Source organism: Notamacropus eugenii, chromosome 3, assembly GCF_028372415.1.
Source record: "Notamacropus eugenii isolate mMacEug1 chromosome 3, mMacEug1.pri_v2, whole genome shotgun sequence".
Taxonomy (NCBI): Eukaryota; Metazoa; Chordata; class Mammalia; order Diprotodontia; family Macropodidae; genus Notamacropus; species Notamacropus eugenii.
In genome coordinates, this window is record NC_092874.1 from 360,950,509 (window position 1) to 360,971,432 (window position 20,924).

Consider the following 20,924-nt stretch of genomic DNA (forward strand, 5'->3'; position numbering starts at 1 on the left):
TACCATCCTGCAGAAATAACTGCTCTCCATTTGGAGAGGTGTGAGAAAAATAATTGCAAAAAAGCATTATGTATTATTGATCTACTTCTAAATGTGGTGGCCTCTATCTTATTTGTATAGTGTACTTTGATGGAGAGTAGCCTACTATCATCCCCAAGGAAGAAACACATTTATTTAGTGGTCAGCCAAGTGCGTGAAAGTAAGGGGGTGAAAATGACAGTCAAATTTCTTGGCTGAGTGGCTTTCTGTCAGAGTCAATTCTTCTGAGTGTGTGTAAAACACCCTTTCAATATCACTACAGTCCAGTAGTCAAAGGAAGATTGTATCCGTATCTTCACTGCTGAGAGAAGCAAACTAATTTAAAAGTTTGCAATCTGCCTACTTTTAAAAATATGAAAATTGAGGATGTTACCTGAAAGGAAGCTCAGTAAAAGTTTTCATATAAAAATAATTTGCTGCCTTCAAAAATTCTTTTCCACTATTGGCTTTTTTGTTCATAGTTTACCCAATGCTATGTGTCAGGTACTGTGCTGGGTGCTGGGGATACAAAGAAAAATATGAAACGGTTCCTGCTTCAAGAAGCTTACATTCTTTCAGGGAAAATAATATCATCTACTACTACTACTACTACTACTACTACTACTACTACTACTACTACTACTACTACTACTACTACTACTACTACTACTACTACTACTAACCAGCAATTACATAGTGCTGTAAGGTTAGCAAAGGGCTTTACAATATTATCTCATTTTATCCTTACAAAACCCCTGAGAAGTTGTTGTTCAGCCAGTTTTCAGTTATGTCCAACTCTTCATGACCCCAACTGGGGTTTTCTTGGCAAAGATACTGTAGTGGTTGCCATTTCCTTCTCCAGATCATTTTACAGATGAGGAAACTGAGGCAAACAAAGTTAAGTGACTTGCTCAGGGTCACACAGGTAGTAAATGTCTGAGGCCAGACTGGAACTCATGAACATGAGTCTTCTTGACTCCAGGCCTGGAGCTCTAACCATTGCACCACTTAGGTGGTCCAAGTAGCTGGTCCAATTCTTATTTTGTGTATGAGGAAATTAAGGCAGATAGAGGTTAAGTGACTTGCCCAAGGCAGATTTTGAACTCAGGTCTTCCTGACTCCAAATCTAGTACTGTATCTACTGTACTATCAATAAATGAAAATAATTTTTTTGGGGGGAGGGAGCACTAGTAGCTGTGAATGGGATCACGAAAGGTTTCATGTAGTTGATGACATTTTAACTGAATTGTAGAAAGGTAGGTAGGGATTCTAGGAGGAGATCTCTACCTGATCCAAGCACAAATGACCACGTGGAAGTTTGGGGATGACAACTTCTATCAATTAAGATTCTAGGCTTTGTATTTAGTAGTAACAAAAAAAAAATCCCTTTTATTTGGCCTTGGAGTCTGACTTACTTATGCCTATATAGGGTACCAAAAATAGTTCAATGATGCAAATAACATCTGAGACTGTGACTGGTCTAACCAGGAGATGGAGGGTAGGCTATGCTTGGGTTGACTCAGAGGAGGGATTTCCATAACTCAGGGCTGGAAAGTCCTGTGATAGGCACATCTTATCACCAGATTAATTCATCTTCCCTCATGGTCTGCAAAATTAACAGATTGGAATATTTGTGGTTGGACTGTAGCCCATAAGAATAGACAAGTTAAATATATTATATATATATACATAATATACATATTCTACTAATAGAAGGTAGTTTGAATCTACCTAATAAGGCTTATATAATCAAGTCTGAATTTAATTCACAAATTTTGATTCTGATTAGATATAATGGTTAAATACAATTAATAAGTAATTCTAGCCTAAATTTCACAATTGGGAATGTTACCATCATTACAACTTTCGTTCTTAAACATGTTCAAGCTCCTGAATTACAAGGATTGTAATTTAGATTTAGAATTGTTCAAGTTTTCATTTTTAATATTTTCTTTCATTCATTTTTAATCTATAACTTGAGTTTGAAGTTGAATTCAATTTAATATTGGCTACTTTTGAGGAATATTATAATGCTGAATTTTCTTTTAATTTCAATACTGCCTTTTCTTGAAATTGTAATATACAACTTCTTTTCAAAGTATAATTTAATCTGTAGCATTGACATTTTATTTTCTTCTCTTACACACCATCTGGATTTTTATTTTGTATTGAGTATTAATTTTTTTATTTCTTCTATTTTCATTTGGGGATTTGTCTTCAAAATTTACCTGTCAGTTAACTCCAGTGAGCTTTCAAACAGCATGAATTCCTCTATCGCATATGAATATTAATACTGGCTACTTGACAATATCATCGAGAAAATCATCTTTTTAATGAATGCCATTAGAACTATAGCTGCTTATCTACATTTACTTTGCTAATGCTTTACCATTATGGTGGCTAATTTGAATTGATGGAGTTTTGGCCAAATTGTTTGGTTAATTCTTGTGCTTTTCTGGTAATCAGATAAATATTAGCATTATAAACCAACACTGTGAAAATAGGAGTGCATTACTTAGAAAATATTGTTAATTTATGAATACTAATATTCATAAAGGATTGCTGATAGAGGAGACTATTATGATAGTTTGAAGGCCAGAATAAAAGAACTGAAAGTTTATAAAATGCTTCATATAAAAGTGAGATGAAAAGAATATGGTTAGAACACTGTGAATTAACAGACTCATGCGATCATTTAAAAATATTTAAAAAATTATAGTGGAGGAAAGCACCTGACGTTAGAAGTGTCCTGTCTTGTGAGCTTTAGGTATCACTATGGAGTACAAGGTTGACTGGCTGGCAACTCACTCCTCACTTCTCCCACAAATTGAGAAAAGGGACAGGGACATAATGTAGGTTGTACCTATCTCTGCCCAATAGGAGTTGGCTTAGGTTGGGTCTTTCCTTTTGGCTATCACTCTCTTTTCTATTTTTTTACCCTTCATCCCTTTAGGGAAGGGGCAGAGCCTTGTTGCCTCAGGGGCTTCATAACATCCTTGCCTCCCTTCCCCCTCCTTTCCCACTAGGATTGGGGTTGGAAATTTTGTCAGCCATTCTCAATGACATCATGGGCTTATTTTTTTAACCAATTAATAAATATTTATTAAATGTCTATGAGTCAGGCATTGTGCTAAGCTCTGAATGACAGCTGCAGGGGTGATGGCTTGAGATCCATATGTGATTCTCTTTAGAGAGTTCCTGCAATTAATAATAAAATGCTAACATACTTCATTCACTCCCTGGATGTGGGAGGTTTTTTTTTTTTCTCTTCTAACCATTGACCTGAGCTTGGGATCTCTATTCCAAATCAGAAAGAAAACCAAATTACTTTTGTGGAGTTAGACTCAAAGTTTCACCATTCCTCATCAAACATATTGCTCCGAACCTCTATTTTTAGTCCATAGTGTCCATAGCAGTCTCATGGATTACCAGCTACAATGACAGTCTCCACCTAAATCCATCTGTGTTTCACCTAGGTGAGAATGCCTAGAAATAGACAGGCATGTGAAGCCACCTTTGCCACCCAGCACTTGTCCCTAATACTGCTCCCAGCTGCTGGGGTCTGTTGCTGACTCCCTCTAGGAGAGGCTACCCTTGCTGTCTTCACTCTCTGCATTTCTTCTTTTTGCAGGGTTCTATAATCTTGATACCAGTCCTTGTTACTCTTCCTTAGATGGGAAGATAAGCAAAAGTTCCAAGTCTCCAAATTCCCAGTGAGGATTTAACCTAATTCTCAAGTGAAGCCTCTAGCATTTCCCTCTGCCTGTAAGGGGGAGGGAATGGGGGATGTTATAAACCTAGTTACAGAATGCATGGGAAGTAATCTTCAGAAACGCATGTAGAAATGAGATTGAATGTCATAAAGGGAATTATTTATAAAAGGACTAGAAATACACGTCAGAGCCAGGTGGTAAAGAGCTTTAAATGACAAACAGAGGAGTCCACATTTGATCTGAGAGGTAATATGGAAACAAAGGAGTTTATTGAGTTGAGGAGCGACATGGCCAGGACAATACTTTAGGAAATCATTTCAGGAGCTATATGGATGACAGATTGTAGAGGGGAGGAGGGAAACCAGTTAGAGGGTTTGAGAAGTGACAAAAGCCTGAACTAAAACACTGTCTGTATGAGTACAGAGAAGGGGATAGATGTGAAAAGCATTGTGGGAGAACAAGACTTGGCAACTGGTTGGATGTGTGGAGCATGGGATAGTGAAGAGTGGACGATGACCCCAAGGATGCAAACAAACGTGACTGGAAGAGTGATGGAATACTCAAAAAACCCCAACAAAACAAAACAAACAAAAAATCAGAAATGTTTTGATGAGGGATGGCTATGTAGGGAAAACCAGAGTTCTATTTTAGATATGTTGAGTTTGAGGTTGTCTCCAGGATGTACACTTTGAAATGTCCAGTAGGTAGTTGATGGAGGACTAAAGTTCAGAGAGAGATTTAGGCTAGATATGTAGTTTGAGAGGTCATCATCAAAGGACTGATAATCAAATTCATAGGGGTTCACGAGGTCACCAAGAGTGTAAATAAAGAATAAGGTCCATGACAGAGTACTGGGTTTGATTGTGACAGGCAATTTGAAAGGTTAGGTCGATTTTTCCAAAGGTACAATTGATGCACTTGAAGTGGCTTGAAGTGAAAGGATGGGAGTTCAGTAATTATTACAGTTTGATGGCAGAACCATTCAGGCATGCAATTTTTCGTTGTAACTCAATTTCATCTAAATAGATCATACTTGTCTTCTTCTATCACCACCAATTTCCCGAGTTGTAACTTCATGCAAATAGGTGTTATTCTTATTTTTTAAAGTTTCAAACTTAATATGACAGTTCCAACCATCTGTTTGTTTGTATATCTTTCCTACCTCTTCACTATTACCCTACCATTTAAGTGTTCCTACTAGAAGAAAAGAATTGGAAACCTTTGAAACTTAACTCTAGAAAATTTTATTGTTATAGTCTGAGATCACTTAAAATGAAGGGGCAAAAATCCATAGCATAAAAATAGATAAAGGACTTTAAAAAGAGACAAAGATGACTTAAACAATAACAAATGCCCAGTAGGCAGCATTTCAAGTCAATGGAAGATACAGAGAATATGAAGAAATAGAGCTGATATGAAGTGAGACATCATAATTTAGACTTCTGGGATTTAACTATCAAATATGTGAAGGAATCTCAAAATCATAGTTGTGGAGAAATCTGTTATTACACTTTTTCCAATTTACAATTATTTCAACATTTGCAATTGCTCTGTTAAATGGTTGAACTTATTAAACTGGCATTTCAAAATTATTTAGACACACAAAAAAATTCCTGAGTCAATCATAAAGAGTGATTCTCAGGAAGAAAATTTAGACTTCCTCCGTAAGTGGAAGGGAAATGTCAAAAGGCAAAGCGGAAAAGAGAGTGACTTTAGCTTTTTGCAGAAGAAACTTTCTTCAGAAAGATAGAGAGCAAGGTAAATAGATACTAGGAGATCTTTGATCCAAGAAAGAATCAGATTAGAGGAATTCGATCCATTATGATTCTTAGAGAAGGTATTTAAATAGTGGGAACTGGAGGGTTTCAAACATCTGAGAACAAATTCTGATGGAAAAGACAAAGCAGAGATATCACAAGCAAGCAAAAATGGAGTCAGTATACATTTTTGTTTTTGTTTACCACACAATATTTTTGGGTTCATCATTTAGTTTTTGAAGGTGAATTAACTACTTGGAGTTGGATATATGGACTATATCTATATATCTATCTATCTATATTTATATATACATATATATGTATATATGTATATATATATAATTTCTCATTCTCCCCCTCTCTTTATGTATGTATGTATGTGTATATACATACATACATACACACACACCTACATAAACAGAACATATGTATGTACACAGACACCTGTGTGTTTTCATTTGCAATTTTTTTTGCAGTATGCTATCTCCTACTGAACTGTAAGCTCTATAAAGATATGGTATCTACACCCTGGCAGAATGTTTTGCACACAGTAGGTCCTTAATATTTATTGAATCAACTGAAGAGCCTTTTCCAGAAAGGGAGATAAAAAGTCCCACTCTGGACATGCCATCAAAAAATATCAAATTGTGATAAGAATGTTATAAGGAACATTGCAAAGTTGTAAAGACAAATCATTAAGGTACATAACTGGAAATAAATCCCAAAGTAAAAGTTATGTAGAAACTATAATTATGGTGAAAATGTAGAAAAGATTTACATTATGTCACCAAACTAGTTCTCCTTTCAGGGAAAAAAAAATTTATATGAGGAAATGTGAACTACTTTAGTTACTGGTTCTAATATTTCTTCTCTATAAATATTATTCATGATTAAATATATTCATGTTCTAAATTATTTAAATTCCGTTGGGGAAACAGTAACATAATGAATGAATGGCCCACTAGTGTATCACAGCAAATGAGCCAACAGTCTACTAACGTATGACCTATACTGTTTTTCTGAAAACAAGCCTCCACTATTTACACTGATGGTTTAGGTTTGTCCTATTGTAGGGCTAAGCAAAAAAACGGAATCTGACAAAAACAAAATAAGGCAGTTGTCGAAAAAAATGTGTAACATCATTTTGGAGGAGTAAAAATTTGGAGTACGAAAAAAATGCAACTTTTAACTAAATATTTTAAGTATTTCTCTGCTGTCACAATTACAGTTACGTAATTCTAAAAATAAAACTTCATTACTGATATTTCAATAATCTAATTATAGCTACGTTTCAAGAATCTGTGATTTTTGTCATGGTGAAGATTTTTCTATTGATTGGATCTCAAATCCTTTGTGACTTAGGGGTTTTCAAGAGTTCTTATGGACTAACAGTTCATCAGTCTATAGTCAGCCTTATAATGAACCTCTCCAAATTTAGCTAAGCAGGGCAGACATACACTCCACCCATATTGAAAGACATTTTTTTTCTAAAGTATTAGCACCTGTCAGGCTTCTGACATAGCCTTGAAAATTTAGGGTCAACTCCACACCATGATAAACATTAGAGGAATTATTAAATAATATTTCTCTTCTCTTTCAGCATTATAATTAAGAGGTTCAAAAAGACTATCTGAACAGATGTTGTAGCAGTTCTCACTTATTTCCATACATGATCTGGGTAGCATTATTATTTCCCCTACCTTTCCCTCCCCACTGCAGTTTATAATCCCAGTACCTAGTGTTAACATGTAATCCCTTAGTCATGAAGTGCTACTCAGATTTTTAAAATGTGACTGTTACTCTTAGGAATATGGAAAATGTTTTTATTTAAGGGTGCTGGTCCCTGTGTCTCCCCTTTCCACATCCTCTCACTGTGAGTACACTAATATTAAAACAATAAAAGCACATTTCTATGAATTATGATAGCAATTCCTTTGGAGAAAAATACCACATAGAAATCCATCTCTAGAATACAGGCAACTATCAAATTTTCCAATTTAAATGACAGTCACCTCAGAAAACCTGATTCAAGTTTTGTTTCAAGATAGCAAAGTATAACTAATTATCATCATTTTCTTTTCAAAGAAAAGTAACAGGAAATTGAAGGAGCTGAGCCAGAGTTTATATCTAGTCAACAATTTTGTCATTAAATATCTTCTCTAAATAGCTAAAAAAATTGTCAGAAGGGATTGACTAAAATGAAAACTATCCAGAAGACATAAACAGACAGTGCTTCACTATTGTATTCACTTGATTTAAATGCCAACACACAATTTTGGTGGGTCCTGTCATTTACTGTCATCTTACTCATTCTAGAATATAAACAGGAAGGATTTTTTTGTTTTGTGGCAGACAGGTAAAATGCTATTTTGTCCAATATTGAGTGAAAGTACAAAGGATTTACAGCTTGAACTAGAAGGTAAATAAACAGTCTGTTCAGTGGAGCACAATTAAGTATCCAGGCACAGACAGAAAGCCAATGCTATATAAATGGGTATGTTTAGTATTGGAGGCCATAGACATCTGCATGTGACTGACTCTTTAACTATTATGACTCGTGAATCTCTGGATACAGTTTTTTATCTTGACTCTAAGTGGCTTTCTCTAGTTTGTTTCTGCATTAGGCATGATAAATTCATTTTAGAAAATCCAACAGCGTAAGATTAAGCTCATAACCATCCAAGAGAACCGTGGACACATTTCAAAAACATGTCATTGTTTCTCTCCACTTCGCACTCCTATTCAATCAACACTTACTTATGTAGGCTTCCTCATCCACGGGCAGACGTAATGACATGCAGAGGTAGGTATCAGACTGTGAAAGAAAAAGAGAAAATAAACAAAAATTTTGCTATTTAGGAATGAGGATAAAACTGTGACCTTTGAATTTAGAACCCCAAAAGGTTAGGGCTAGAAGAAATCTTATAAGTCATCGAAACTCTTCATTTTACAGATGGGGAAACAGAGGCTCCCCCTAAAGAAAAGTTATCCATTTTATTATTGGCAGAGCTGTGAGTAAAATGACTATCTCCTAAAAATTGTTTAAGCTTTTTTTGCCAATTATTTTTAATAATATTTATTTTTTCCCAATTACATGCTGACAATTTTTGCACTGCATTCATTTTCCAAGCTTTTGAGTTCCAAATTTTTCTGAAAATAGGCAATTTGATAGGTTTTACATGTGCTACTATGTAAAACGTACTTCCATATTAGTCACAGCTGTGAAAGAAGAAACAGATCAAAAGGGAAAAAACACAAAAAAGAATAAAGTCAGTGAAAAAAATACTTCTATCTGCATTCAGAGTCCATTGGTTCTTTATCTAGATGTGGACAGCATTTTCCTTCATGAGTCCTTTGTACTTGTTACTGAGAAGAGTTGAAGTATTCATAGTTGATCATCATACAATGTTGCTGATACTGTATATAATGTTTTCCTGGTTCTGGTCATCTCACTTAGCATCAGTTTATATAAGTCTTTACAAGTTTTTCTGAAATCTGCCTGTTCATTATTTCTTATTGCACAATATTATTCCATTACCTTCATATACCATAGCTTGTTCAAGCCACTCCCCCAACTAAAGGACATCTCCTCAATTTCCAATATTTTGCCCCCATGAAAAGGGCTGCTATCAATATTTTTGCATATGTAAAAGTCCTTTTCCCTTTTTTATGACCACTTTAAAATATGACCAACTAAATATGACATCAAAATAGATGTTGCTGTCAATTTTCACCTTACTCATCTTTCATATCTGACCCCTTTTCTCCTCTGATACTGCTACCACTCTGGCCCATGCCCTCATTACCTCATGCCTGGATTATTGCAAAAACCTAACAGTTGGTCTTCCTGCCTCAAGTTCCTCCCCATTCCAGTCCATCCTCCACTAAATTGTCAAATCTTCCTGAAATGTAGATCAGATCATGTCATTCTTGTATTCAAAAAAGTCCAATGGTTCCCTAACATCTCCAGGATTAAATGTGAAATCCTCTACCATTCCAAATGTAATATTAAATTAATCATATCAAAACAGATAAAGTTGTTTTTAAATGACTACCACAGATATTTTCTTACTTATACATTTTGGATTTTGACACATCTTACAACATAAGTCAAAGAAACACAATGAACAAAACTTTATTCAATTATCCTCCCTCTGCTTCAAAACAATATATTTATTATATTAAATAGATAAATAGTAAGTCATGAGAGCCACCTGGGTCCCATAATGAAAAACTGTTTACACCAAGAAGATAGTAGCAATTGATAATATTGTGCATTAATTTTATAAATAAGTTCATATATATTATTCCCTTCTCATAATAACTCTAAGAAGCAGATACTATAGCTACCATGTTCATTTCACAGTTCAAGAAATAGGCTTAAAGAAATTAAGTTACTTGTTCATGGTCATAAAGGAGTTAAATATCAAAGGCACTTTTCTGACTCTACATCTAGCATCCTTTTCATTTCATCAAACAACAAATTCAGTACAAATACCATATTATACTTTTTCATTTTATACTTCATGTTTTAATAATTCTACATGTATAATTTTTAATAATGGTATACTTCGTGATCAAATTAGTAAACATGGAATCAAGTTCTGACACCTATATGGATTGCATTTTGATTTACCAGTTCCTAGCTGGTTATTTCCTTGAAACACCTCTGAAAGGACATTTCTATTTTTCTTTTGAACTAGCGGAAGGAATCCTCTAATTTAAGATTTGAATTTAAAACAAATATTTTTTTAAAAGGAAAAAACACAGTTACAGAATCTGACAATATGGTTTAGAAAAAGAGGCATATAAAAACTGTCATAAAAGGATGCTCTGCCAGAGATGTTTGAATTGGAATTGTTCCTTGAGGCATTTTTATTGTTTAATGATATTTTCCTCTTAGCCTAGCTTCTGCTACTATCAACTGAATCCAACACTCATTCCAGCTTGTGAACCTCGACTCACGCTGTTATCTCCATTAATGTAAGGGCTTTTCTTTGTGACTCACTTTCTTAGCTGTCGGGCTTTCATATGACTCCTGCTTACTTTTCTACACTTTAAATGATGCTAGTACCACTCTCTTCTGTCCCTTTCTGCTCCCAGCCTCCCTATTCCTACACATATCTTGACCTCCTTCACAACCATTATTATATACCACTACCTTCTCTTTAAACTTTGAGGGTCTTCCCACCCCCACACATACCCTGAGTGATTCTTTTGTGAAGGCAAAGTAGGCCATCTTTTACCTCATTTCTTACATAGCCTTTAACTACTTAATGGGTGCTGTCTCAGAAAAACTGAGATCTGGGAAAAATCTTAGCTTAAAAAGGTCATGGTTGCCCACTGCATCCTGAGCCATTGCCAGCCAGACTAAACTATGTCTTGCCACTGGACTCTGATGCTTCTGGAGGAGAGAGTGTGGCTGATGACTTTACACAGCTGTGCCTCAGTTAAATCCAATTCACATGCAAATCAAGACATCACCCTCCTGAAGGCATTGGTCCTATTTGAGAATGAAGGACACATAACACCACCAACGATCTTTGACATAATAATTGCTCCTTTCCACCCAAACTACTCTAAACTATAATCTCTGGTCAGCCTAATCCAGCCAACTGGATGCTATCTGAATGTATACCGTAATTCAATTTAAGTTGCTATTATTTAAGTTATACTCTTTCCCTGCCCCTCTTCTTGCTTGATTCCCTTTACTTTGGTAATGGCTTTAGCCATTCTGTTCTGATACTTTGTCATGGCATAAAGGTTACCATGAGTTTCCAAGAATTATGTCACGGGAAAGCAAAACCTAGCAGGTTGTTACAAGCTGAAAGAGCTTCAAGCAGAGACCCAGCAATGGACTGTGTGTCTATCATCTGATATCCAGGCTAAGGTAAGTTCGGAGAGCCTCATCAGCTTATGGTTAGCTATTAGGTGATGACTTTTTGGTCATAACAAATCATTAAACTTTTTATTAATTCATGAAAATTTTCCCATTCTGCTGAAATTATAGATCTTTTAAAGCATTAAAGGAAATACTTTTCAATTACTTTTATTAAATATTATCCATTGATTTCTATACAGATTTGAAATGAAGAAAGGAAACTCTGAACTGTAAGATGGAATGAATACTGCCTTCTGTAATACATCTCAAATGAGTACGGGAGAAATTTCAGTCTTTGTATACTAAAAAGAAAAAGCAAGATAAGAGCAACCTGGCTGTTTTATTTTTTAGATATAATAAAATTAACAACTTTCCACAAAAGCAACAAAAGAAGTATATGAAATAAAAACATAACAGACAAAACCTTGCCCTAAACTCCTAGCTTTTACCAAGGCAGAACAAAAAGAATTTAAAATGAAGGAAAAGGAGTGCTTCTATTATGCGTTCTCTTCCAGAATTATCTGAAGTTCCATCATCTGTGGCCCTGAAATATAGTCTGATGAGGAAGAGGTTAGAAATAACTTTTCTAAGACCATAGTGGAATCGGTGAAGTATGTGGATGGCTATTACATCATACTTTAAAAGTACTTATTCCTCCAACTCCCCCCACCCTCTCCCTTCCTCAGTACTAGCTCATTTCACACTGTCTTTCAATAATCTTTTTGTTAAAATTGCATTTATTCACTCAATCCTGATGAATAAGTACCAATATTTTTGGTGAGTTTAATTTTCATTACTATTTGTTTCCACACCTAGAATTTTCTGGCTGGATCAGAATTTTACTCCTCATCATATAATGCTTTATTGTTCATTGTGTTAGAAAAGACATTCCTATAATTCAACCCAAGCTACCATAGCACCCAGATAAAATTTTTCATATATCATCATCATGAATTCTTGCACATTCCTTTCTAGGAGGCACTCTCTATCTTCATTCACTGCCAGGGGACAGTGTGTAAAAGTACTGTAGCTTCAAACTGCTAACATAAGGATCCAATATAAAAAAGAGAAATAGTATTAATCTGCGTAGACACATCTGTGGAGGCCTCTCTTCCAGGGCTGAATCCTAGGATAAGCAGCCAAATTTGAGTCAAGAGAGATATGCTATTGCCGCTGCCTCTGTCCCAGTGTTATTGGGAGCTAGCCAGGAAAAGCACATTTTCTACCAAAAATCTATAGTACTCGAAATAGAAAAATGTACTTATTACTCCCAAAATGATTATGATGTGCTGTCTTTTCAGTTTTTCATAACAAGAGTTCTTATGAAGGTAAAAGAAACAGCAACAAGTTCTTAAGTACTGAATAAAAACTTCAAACATTATGGTGTATTAAATTCAATTCAACAAATTTTTATTAAGCTCCTTCTGCGAGGAACTTGTGATCATCATCAGGGATACAAAGATCAAAGAGCTTGCATCAAAACGATATTTTGGCAATAGAGACATGATAACTTTTCTGGCAAAAGTATTATCTTCTTGTTTCAATCAATATTGCTTAAAGCAAACCATTGCATGCTATTACATAGATTCCCAAACCCCAAATGGGGTCACCAAGAGTCAGACATGTTTGAAAACCACTAATCAACAACCTCATCCATCTTCTCAATGGTTTCCTTGCTGTCTAGACCAGAGAACGTGGCCTGGAAATCTTTGAAGAGTTCCTGTATTCTTCCCTCTCCCTCTGTTGGTGAGTGCCTTACCTTGCCTGTATTTCAGGCTGGCAGCTGTTATGCTGTACTTTGTTCCCTACTCTTTTACCATCTTGTTGTCAGACGCCTTGTAACCACCCCACCCTTTTTTCTATTTCTACAATCATAATCAAAACAATATTCATTGCTCCCGGAAAACATTTGTCAACTTCCTTCTCTTGCAGCTCTACTCATTGCCCCTGTAAATTTTTAAACCAAAATATTCCACTGTGACCACTCCTCCCCTATGTGTGCTGCCTCTCGTTAGAATATAAGTTCTGTGAAGGCAGGAATAGATTTGCTTTTGTATTTGTATCCCTAGTGCTCAGTACAATGCTTTCCACAAAGTAAGTGCTTAATAAATGCTTTTTCATTCATTCATCAGTTCACTATAATTAAAAGTAGCTCCCCCAAACTTACTGTTTTTGATTTAGAGAATCACTGGCATCCTTTAGAGGTCAGTGATGAAGCACTTATTTGATGACTGGTTAGCCTTCACAGATATTTGGATGTACAAGCTCACAGAATTCCTGGTATGCCCAAATTGGGATTATATCCTCAAAAAACATACAAATAGAAAGCATGAATAGGTCCGTCTTGCTTATTTGACTGGATAATTCATTATAAATGGATCATAATGTATGGGAATTGTGTGTATGTGTGTGTTAAATTTTACAGTACTCTGGAAATTTTCTGCAAATTTCCCCTTTTCAGATCAAGAGAATTAATGAGATTGTCCCAGAGTGACTCCTAAGACTGAGACTCAATCATTTTTTTCTCTCAATGGAATTCCTTGAAAAGTAGCTCTTTTGGGGCACAGTAATTCAATCAATACTGTCATTACATTGGAAAGGGCAAATCAATAGACTGCCCTAGGAATCACCTCACCATCTCTTTAATTCTCCAAACCAACATTTTCTTTTCTGGCCACCAATCCTCCATAAGATCTGTTTCCCCCATTAGAACGTTAGCTTCCTGCAGGTTTCATTTTATATTCATATCCCTAGCACTTAGCACAGTGTAAGAAACATCTTAAGTGCTTAAATAACTTATTTTAACTAAATTCTATTGTGTTTAAATTAAGGCAGTGGTTCCAAACCACTTTGTAACAACTATAACAATAAAAATTCAGACATTCCCCTCTCCCCAGTCCTTCAGCCCCATGACAGAACTGTACTATAAGTATCCATTGAGAAATATGTGACAAAAATATTATGGATATAGCAATAATTCTAAATCACAAATTTATATTTCATTAATTGTATTAACGTATACATACATTCAAAAAATAACCTATATATACTAAGCATAATGCTTATCTAGTCTACAGAATTTGTTTTTCAACTTTAAATTTTAGGACCAGTAGAGACATGTCTCTCAGGGGTCTGTCATGGCCAGTTTGGGAACTATGTTCTAAGGGACAACTTTCTGGTTCTTACTAGCACAGAATAATCACTTCAAGTCCAAACTTCCTCTAGGAAGCAATTAAGCAAGCTGTACAAAGATCAGAGGATTAAGAGCTGAGTATTTTTCTAATTCAACAGAGGCTAACTTGACTTCTTTAGAGTTACAGATGCTCACTTTGGCAAGAATTGTAAACCATGATTTAGAGGTGATCTTCAAGTGTTTGTCCAAGGTCTCCTTATAATTGAAGGAATGCAGATAACACATTCACATCACCATTTGCCAAAGGGATTCCAATAAGCGGAATCTACTATAGTTATTTACCCATCATAGATTCATGCATTATAGAACAGTTTGTGTTTGTAAACCACAATTTATCAATGACTTCATGATGATGTTGGAAAAAAAACAGCAAAGAAAATGACACCTAAGAAACTTTCAGGGTGAAAACTTTAGGTTGTGAGAAAATATATCTTCTAAATTAGGACCTAGGGTACTTAAAAAATTAAAACTAAAAAGTTCTGGTTTGCATAGTCAGTTTGGCAAGCATCTCTATGTCCATGTTTTTTTTAAGATTTTGGTCTAGATCTGTTAATTTGTCAACTTAGGGAATGCCTGGTGAGAAAATTCCTTCCAACTAAGACCTGGGATCAAATTCTATTTCTGAAATTAATCAAATGAACACTCAACCAAATGAACAGTCACATGAATAGTAGCTGTGCCTTTGGGAAAGACTTATCTTCTTTATGACTCCAAGAACCTCTTAGGACTTATCTACTAAAGTCATGAACTGCTTGCCATGTGCTTGTGGAAGGAATTTCCACGCCACAAATGTCCTATATTGACCTTCTCGTATGAAGGAAAGAATTATATTAGTATGTAGTAGCCAAAGATTGCTCATGCTGAGCTAAATTATTGCCATCATATCATCATCATCCTCTTCCCCATAACGTCACATTTATACAGCATTTTATGGTTCCAAAGTATTCTACGCACATTATCTCAGTTTATTGTGAGGTAGGTAGGGAAAGTATTATTCCCACTTTACAGATGAGCAGTTGACTGTGCCCCTGAGAATAAATAACTCAGCTGAGGTCACATAGCTAAAAAATGGCTGAACCAAAGACTCAACTCAGGTTGTCTTGTGTGGTTGTTACTTTGGGCAGCACATACTCTGGGTCACTCACTTACCCACTCACACTGGCAGGCTGGGGTCCCAGAGCAAGACTTTGACATTTCCCCTCACAGGTGAGCCCTCAGGAAACACGGAGGGACTGGCAACTGGTGTGGAGAGGAATGACTTTCTAAGGTAAAAGCTCCCAAGCTTTCACTGGTGTGCTTCCCTCATTCGTTAGCAGTTGATATCAGTCAGACCTATCTAGCTTTGTGAAAGCAAAATTTATTAAGGTAGTGTAGCAATAACAGTTCATATGAAACATTCCTCTAAAAGTTGGTGATGCACTGCCTAAGTGGACACATGGAGCCCAGGGAAAAGTAGACTTAAGCTTAGAGAATAAGTGGCAAAGAGAGGACTCAGTGTTTGGAAGTACTCTCGTGGAGTCCTCGAGCTTTTGCCTTTGGGTACAGTACAGTTTCCGACGGGCCCCTTGTAGAGTCCTGAAGCTGTCTTTCCTCCAAGTATTTAGTTTGTCCTCACTTTCTACTGCAGACACTTTGAATCAGTGCCATCAATCATGGATGTTCCTAGGACTTTGCTAGGACATTGATAAGATATCAAGACCCTCCCAAGTTTACAAGGTTATCCTCTGGCAAAGGGAACTGGAGGGATAAGGGTTGGGGAAGGAGATGGAGATTCTGTTCTCCCACCCTCCAAGCAATTTCCCCCTTCAGGGGTTTGGTTAGTAACCATTCTCTCCCCTCTAGGGCACTAGATACTTGAAGCACTGGGTTCTGAAATGGCTTTCTATTTTACAGAAGAGCCACAGGGTATGATGGAGTATCTTCAGCTAATAGCAAAATATCTCCTGTAAATCTCCACTTTAAATTACCCAGTTGCCTTCACGACTTCCAAACTTGAAAACCTGTTATCCATGACAGGGAGGTTACTGAAAGTCAGTAATAAGGTAACAATTATAACATTTATATCATACCTACAATGTGCCCAGCACTGTGCTAAGCCTTTATACCAATGTTATCTTATTTGATCTTTACAAAAAGCCTGCAACTATTAGTAGCACAACAAGGTGATATCCCCATTTTACAGATGAGGAAACGGAGGCAAATAAAAGATAAGTGACTTGCCCTGAGTCACCCAGCTAGTGTCTGAGGGAGAATTTTAACTCAGGTCTTCCAGACTCCAGGCCTAGTGCTTCATCTGTTTCACCACTAACTGCCACTATTAGGATCCTGGAGGACTGTCTTCAGGACCTTAAATAGGCCCTTCAAATCCTGGCTTCAATTTATTTTTCCATTTTTATTATATATACATATGTTTATATAATATACGTATATATTTATAAAATACATAATATATTTATGTATCATCATATACTGTAAAGTATATTCAAATTGACCTGCTGTCTCCATTTCTTGTCCGTGCTTTTGAACAGGCTTAAGGACCTCCCCCATTGCTGGAGTGCACCCCCTCTTCACCACCATCCCTTAGGATCTTTAATTCCCTTCCTATCTCAGCCCAAGCACAGCCTCGTTCAGGAAGCCTTTCCAGATTCCCTGAGCTTCCAGTGCCTCCTCACCAAACTACCTTGGATTTGTACTGTATATTTACAGTGCCTTGGAAGTGGCTGTCCTCTGGAATACTCTTCCACTCCCTTCTACCTGTTGGTTTCCTTGGCTTCAAGACTTTGGCTCAAATCTTATATTCAGCAGGAGGCCTCTTCATTTTCCTAAGCTATTCATGTCTTCCTTTTCCTTCTTCTTTCCATTTTCTCCCTCTCCTGCTCCCTCTACTTCTCTTCTGTCTCTATTTCTGCAAGTCCCTCTCTGTCTGTCTCTCCCTATATGCATATATAATGTATATATATATAAATATATATACATCTATCTCTATCTCTATCTGTCTATATATACATATATATGTATATATATATGTATTGTTGTTTATTTTTCCCTTTTGAAGAGGAAAAATGACATCACAGGGTGATGTCTTACCTTGGACATGAAGTGGATTTAAGTGAGGCAGAGTTGCACAAAGTCATCAGCCTCGCTTTGTCTTCCAGTGTCATCAAAGTTCAGTGACAAGACAAAAGTCAAGACCACTGGTGATGGCCCAGGATGCAGTGGATGACCTTGGCTCCTTTTGTCTTACCAAGCTCGAAGTGTTCCCTGGCACCTGCTTCAGCCACTTTCTTGGCCACCGGGACTCTGCTCTCATCTGCCCACTCTGCCAGTGGTAGTCTTCACGTGCCCCACATCACCCTAACTCACTGACAGGTTTGAGGCTGTCCATTACCCTCAACCTGGCTTGGCCAATCTCTAAGACAATTCTACCAGGTTATGGCCACTGAACATGCTACAGCTTCTTGAAGCCACAGGTGAGACTTGGGGGGGCTATAGAGTGTTCAGGAAGAACCAGCACTTCTGGTATGAGGGGTTGTCAAGTCCTTTTCAGGGTTACTCATCTACCTTTGGTGTACACCTGCACCCCAACTTAAACCTGTGGCTCTAAGAAGCTCTCTTTCTATGTGTGCACACACATACACACACACACACACACACACACTTTGTATATACCCAGTTATTTATATGCTCTTATTATACCCATTAGAATGTAAGGCTCCTTGAGGGGAAGGATTGTTTTTATCTTTCTTTGTATTCTCATGGCTTTGCATAGGACCTGGACCATAGATGGTATTTAATAAGTGGTTGTGCACTGCATGACTGACTATCACCATGAGCTAACATGGAAACAGACACATTGAGGAAAAACATGAAATATAAAGATGGTTCAGTTCTAGGTAGTCAGTAAACAAGCAGCAATTAAATACTTATGTGTCACCGTTTGGTCTTTTTGCTGATCTCTTCGTGACCCTATTTGGAGTTTGCTAGCATGGTCTGCCATTTCCTTCTCTAGCTCATTTTACAGATGAGAAAACTGGGGCAAACAGGGTTAAGTGACTTGCCCAGGGTCACATAGCTAATAAGTATCTGAGGCTGGATTTGAACTCAGGAAGAGGGGTCTTCTTGACTACAGGCCCTATGCTGTGTCCCCTGTACCACCTAGATGCCCTGTTATGAGTCAGACACTATGCTAGTCATTGCTGATATTAAAACTGAAGTGATAGTTTGACAGAGATGGGGAGAGAGACAGAGAGATGAGAGAGAGACAGAGAGAGAAAGAGAGAGAGACAGAGAGACAGACAGAAACAGAGAGAGAGAGAGGAGAGAGAGAGAGAGAGGAAGAGAGAGAGAGAGAGAGAGAGAGAGAGAGAGAGAGAGAGAGAGAGATGTATGTATATACAGAATATATATAAGAGGAATGGGAAGGTACTGGGGGCAGGAGGAGGGCATATCAGCTCCAAAATTCTTGCCAAATCTTGAAGTAGTGATCCCATGAGGTAGAAGTAAGAAGGGAGGTAACATAAGAACAATAATGTTTCCTGTAAAAGATTCAATATCTACAAGAAAAGGAGCCTATCAGTCCTGATTTGCATATTTTTTATAAATTCTGAAAATCAGAACTATTACCACAGAGGTTCAGTTTTGTGCTTTTTTTTCTATCCCAGGGCCCACTCATCCTCCTAAGAGCTCCATCACTTGAGGGTAACATTGCAACAGGACTTGCACTCTTTGCCTTGGACTCCTTGGGGAAAGTATTAAATCAACTATATGTTCTTTGAAGCCTTCGTTTCAAGTTCTACAAGCTACGTAAGGAAGAAGTTCTCACAAAGAAACCATCCTCTAATGCCTCTCCGCAGCACCAAATCATTCGTTTTCCTTTCAGGTCCTTGTGTGTGCTTTTAAAAAAGGATACTAAATCAAACTCATCCCGCTGTAATTTCCAACTTCCATTCAAAGTCAATATTAATAATTTAAGAAAAGAAATGATTCTACAAAGACTCTTTCCTCTTTGTGTCTAAACTCCCAAGGGTGGCTACTCATCTTCTAGTTAATGGAGGTACTAACATTAATGAACAAAATAGAAACTGCAAGCATCCATTTTCCTCCTGCCTTTGACTAGTCATCAGTTCAGTTTGCATGATAAAACACAAACACTGCTTCAGTCCATAAAAACATTCTTTATTTAGTTGATCTTAAAGAAATTAAGAGCCATACAAGATAAGGTATGAGTGGATGGGGTACAATCGAAACCAGAAAACCAGGCATACATCAAAATAAATGAGTGATAGCAAAAGAATCCTGTGATCTTTTCCCCAGTAGCATTCACATAGCACCACATCTTAATATCCAGTATTTTAGGATTATTGTTATTACTGCTACTAGTATCAATATTATTATCATTATTAGCTCTAAACCTATGATTTTATCAATGTAAGGAGCTTCCTCCAATAAGAGAAATCAGAAACTCTTCTGGCTGCCTGGGGGTACTAAGAAGTGACTCAGCAAGGATCACAGAGCTAACTCGAACCCAGATCTTTGTGACTTTGAGGTCTGCCCTCTATGCATTAGGTCACATTTCCTTCTTCTAAAGTATCTTAATAATCCTAAATCATCAACATCATTTGTGTATGTTCATTCAGTTCACTGAATTTATTAGATGCCACTTGGAGATTTTATGTGCACTATATACTCAAGCACCTTAAAATGAACCAATGAAGCAATAAACAATTTGTTGCACACACCTACACTCACATCCATACACTCAACATACTCTAGGGCATACTTGAAAGTGAGAGGTCACATGGAGGTTAAAGATAATAATTCATATTTATGCAAGACTTCAAAATTTTTAAGGCATGTTTTTGACAGAAGCCTCACGAGTACAAATATTATTACCTTTGTTTTTAAAGCTGCTATAATGGAGTTGGTCATACAACTAGTTAAAATGGCTAGATTGGCTGGAGTCAAAAAGACCCAACTTCAAATCCATCCAGAGACATGTACTAGCTGTGGGACCCTTGGCAAACCATTTAAATCACTGCCTGATTCAGTTTTCCCATCGGTAAAATGGAATTAATAAAAACACCTAAGTTATTGTAAGGATAAAATGTGATCATATTTATAAAGCACTTTGCAAACCTTAAAGAGCTATATAAATACTAGCTGCTGCTGCCGGTGGTAGTAGTAGTGGTAGTAGTAAGTGAGAGACATGAGATTAAAATTCAGACCTTCCTAACTTTGGGTCAATCAATAAGTCAACGAATATTTAGCACTGTCTTTGTTTTAATGCATTATCTTTTTCACTGTATAACAAAAAGTTTTGTTACAGAAGAAGTATATAACATGGTCTCTTCTCTCAGGGAGAT

At 36.7% G+C, this 20,924-nt stretch overlaps 1 protein-coding gene across 8 annotated transcripts in view; it reads right to left on the bottom strand.

The window, feature by feature from the left end:
- The window catches only part of PAM (peptidylglycine alpha-amidating monooxygenase), a 384,053-nt gene that overhangs the window by 194,980 nt on the left and 168,149 nt on the right, over positions 1-20,924 (bottom strand). For all 8 annotated transcript variants that reach the window (XM_072597316.1, XM_072597321.1, XM_072597320.1 and 5 more), the window contains one exon: positions 8,246-8,303. In XM_072597316.1, the coding sequence (XP_072453417.1) occupies positions 8,246-8,303 (58 nt within the window). The remainder of the gene's footprint in view (positions 1-8,245; positions 8,304-20,924) is intronic.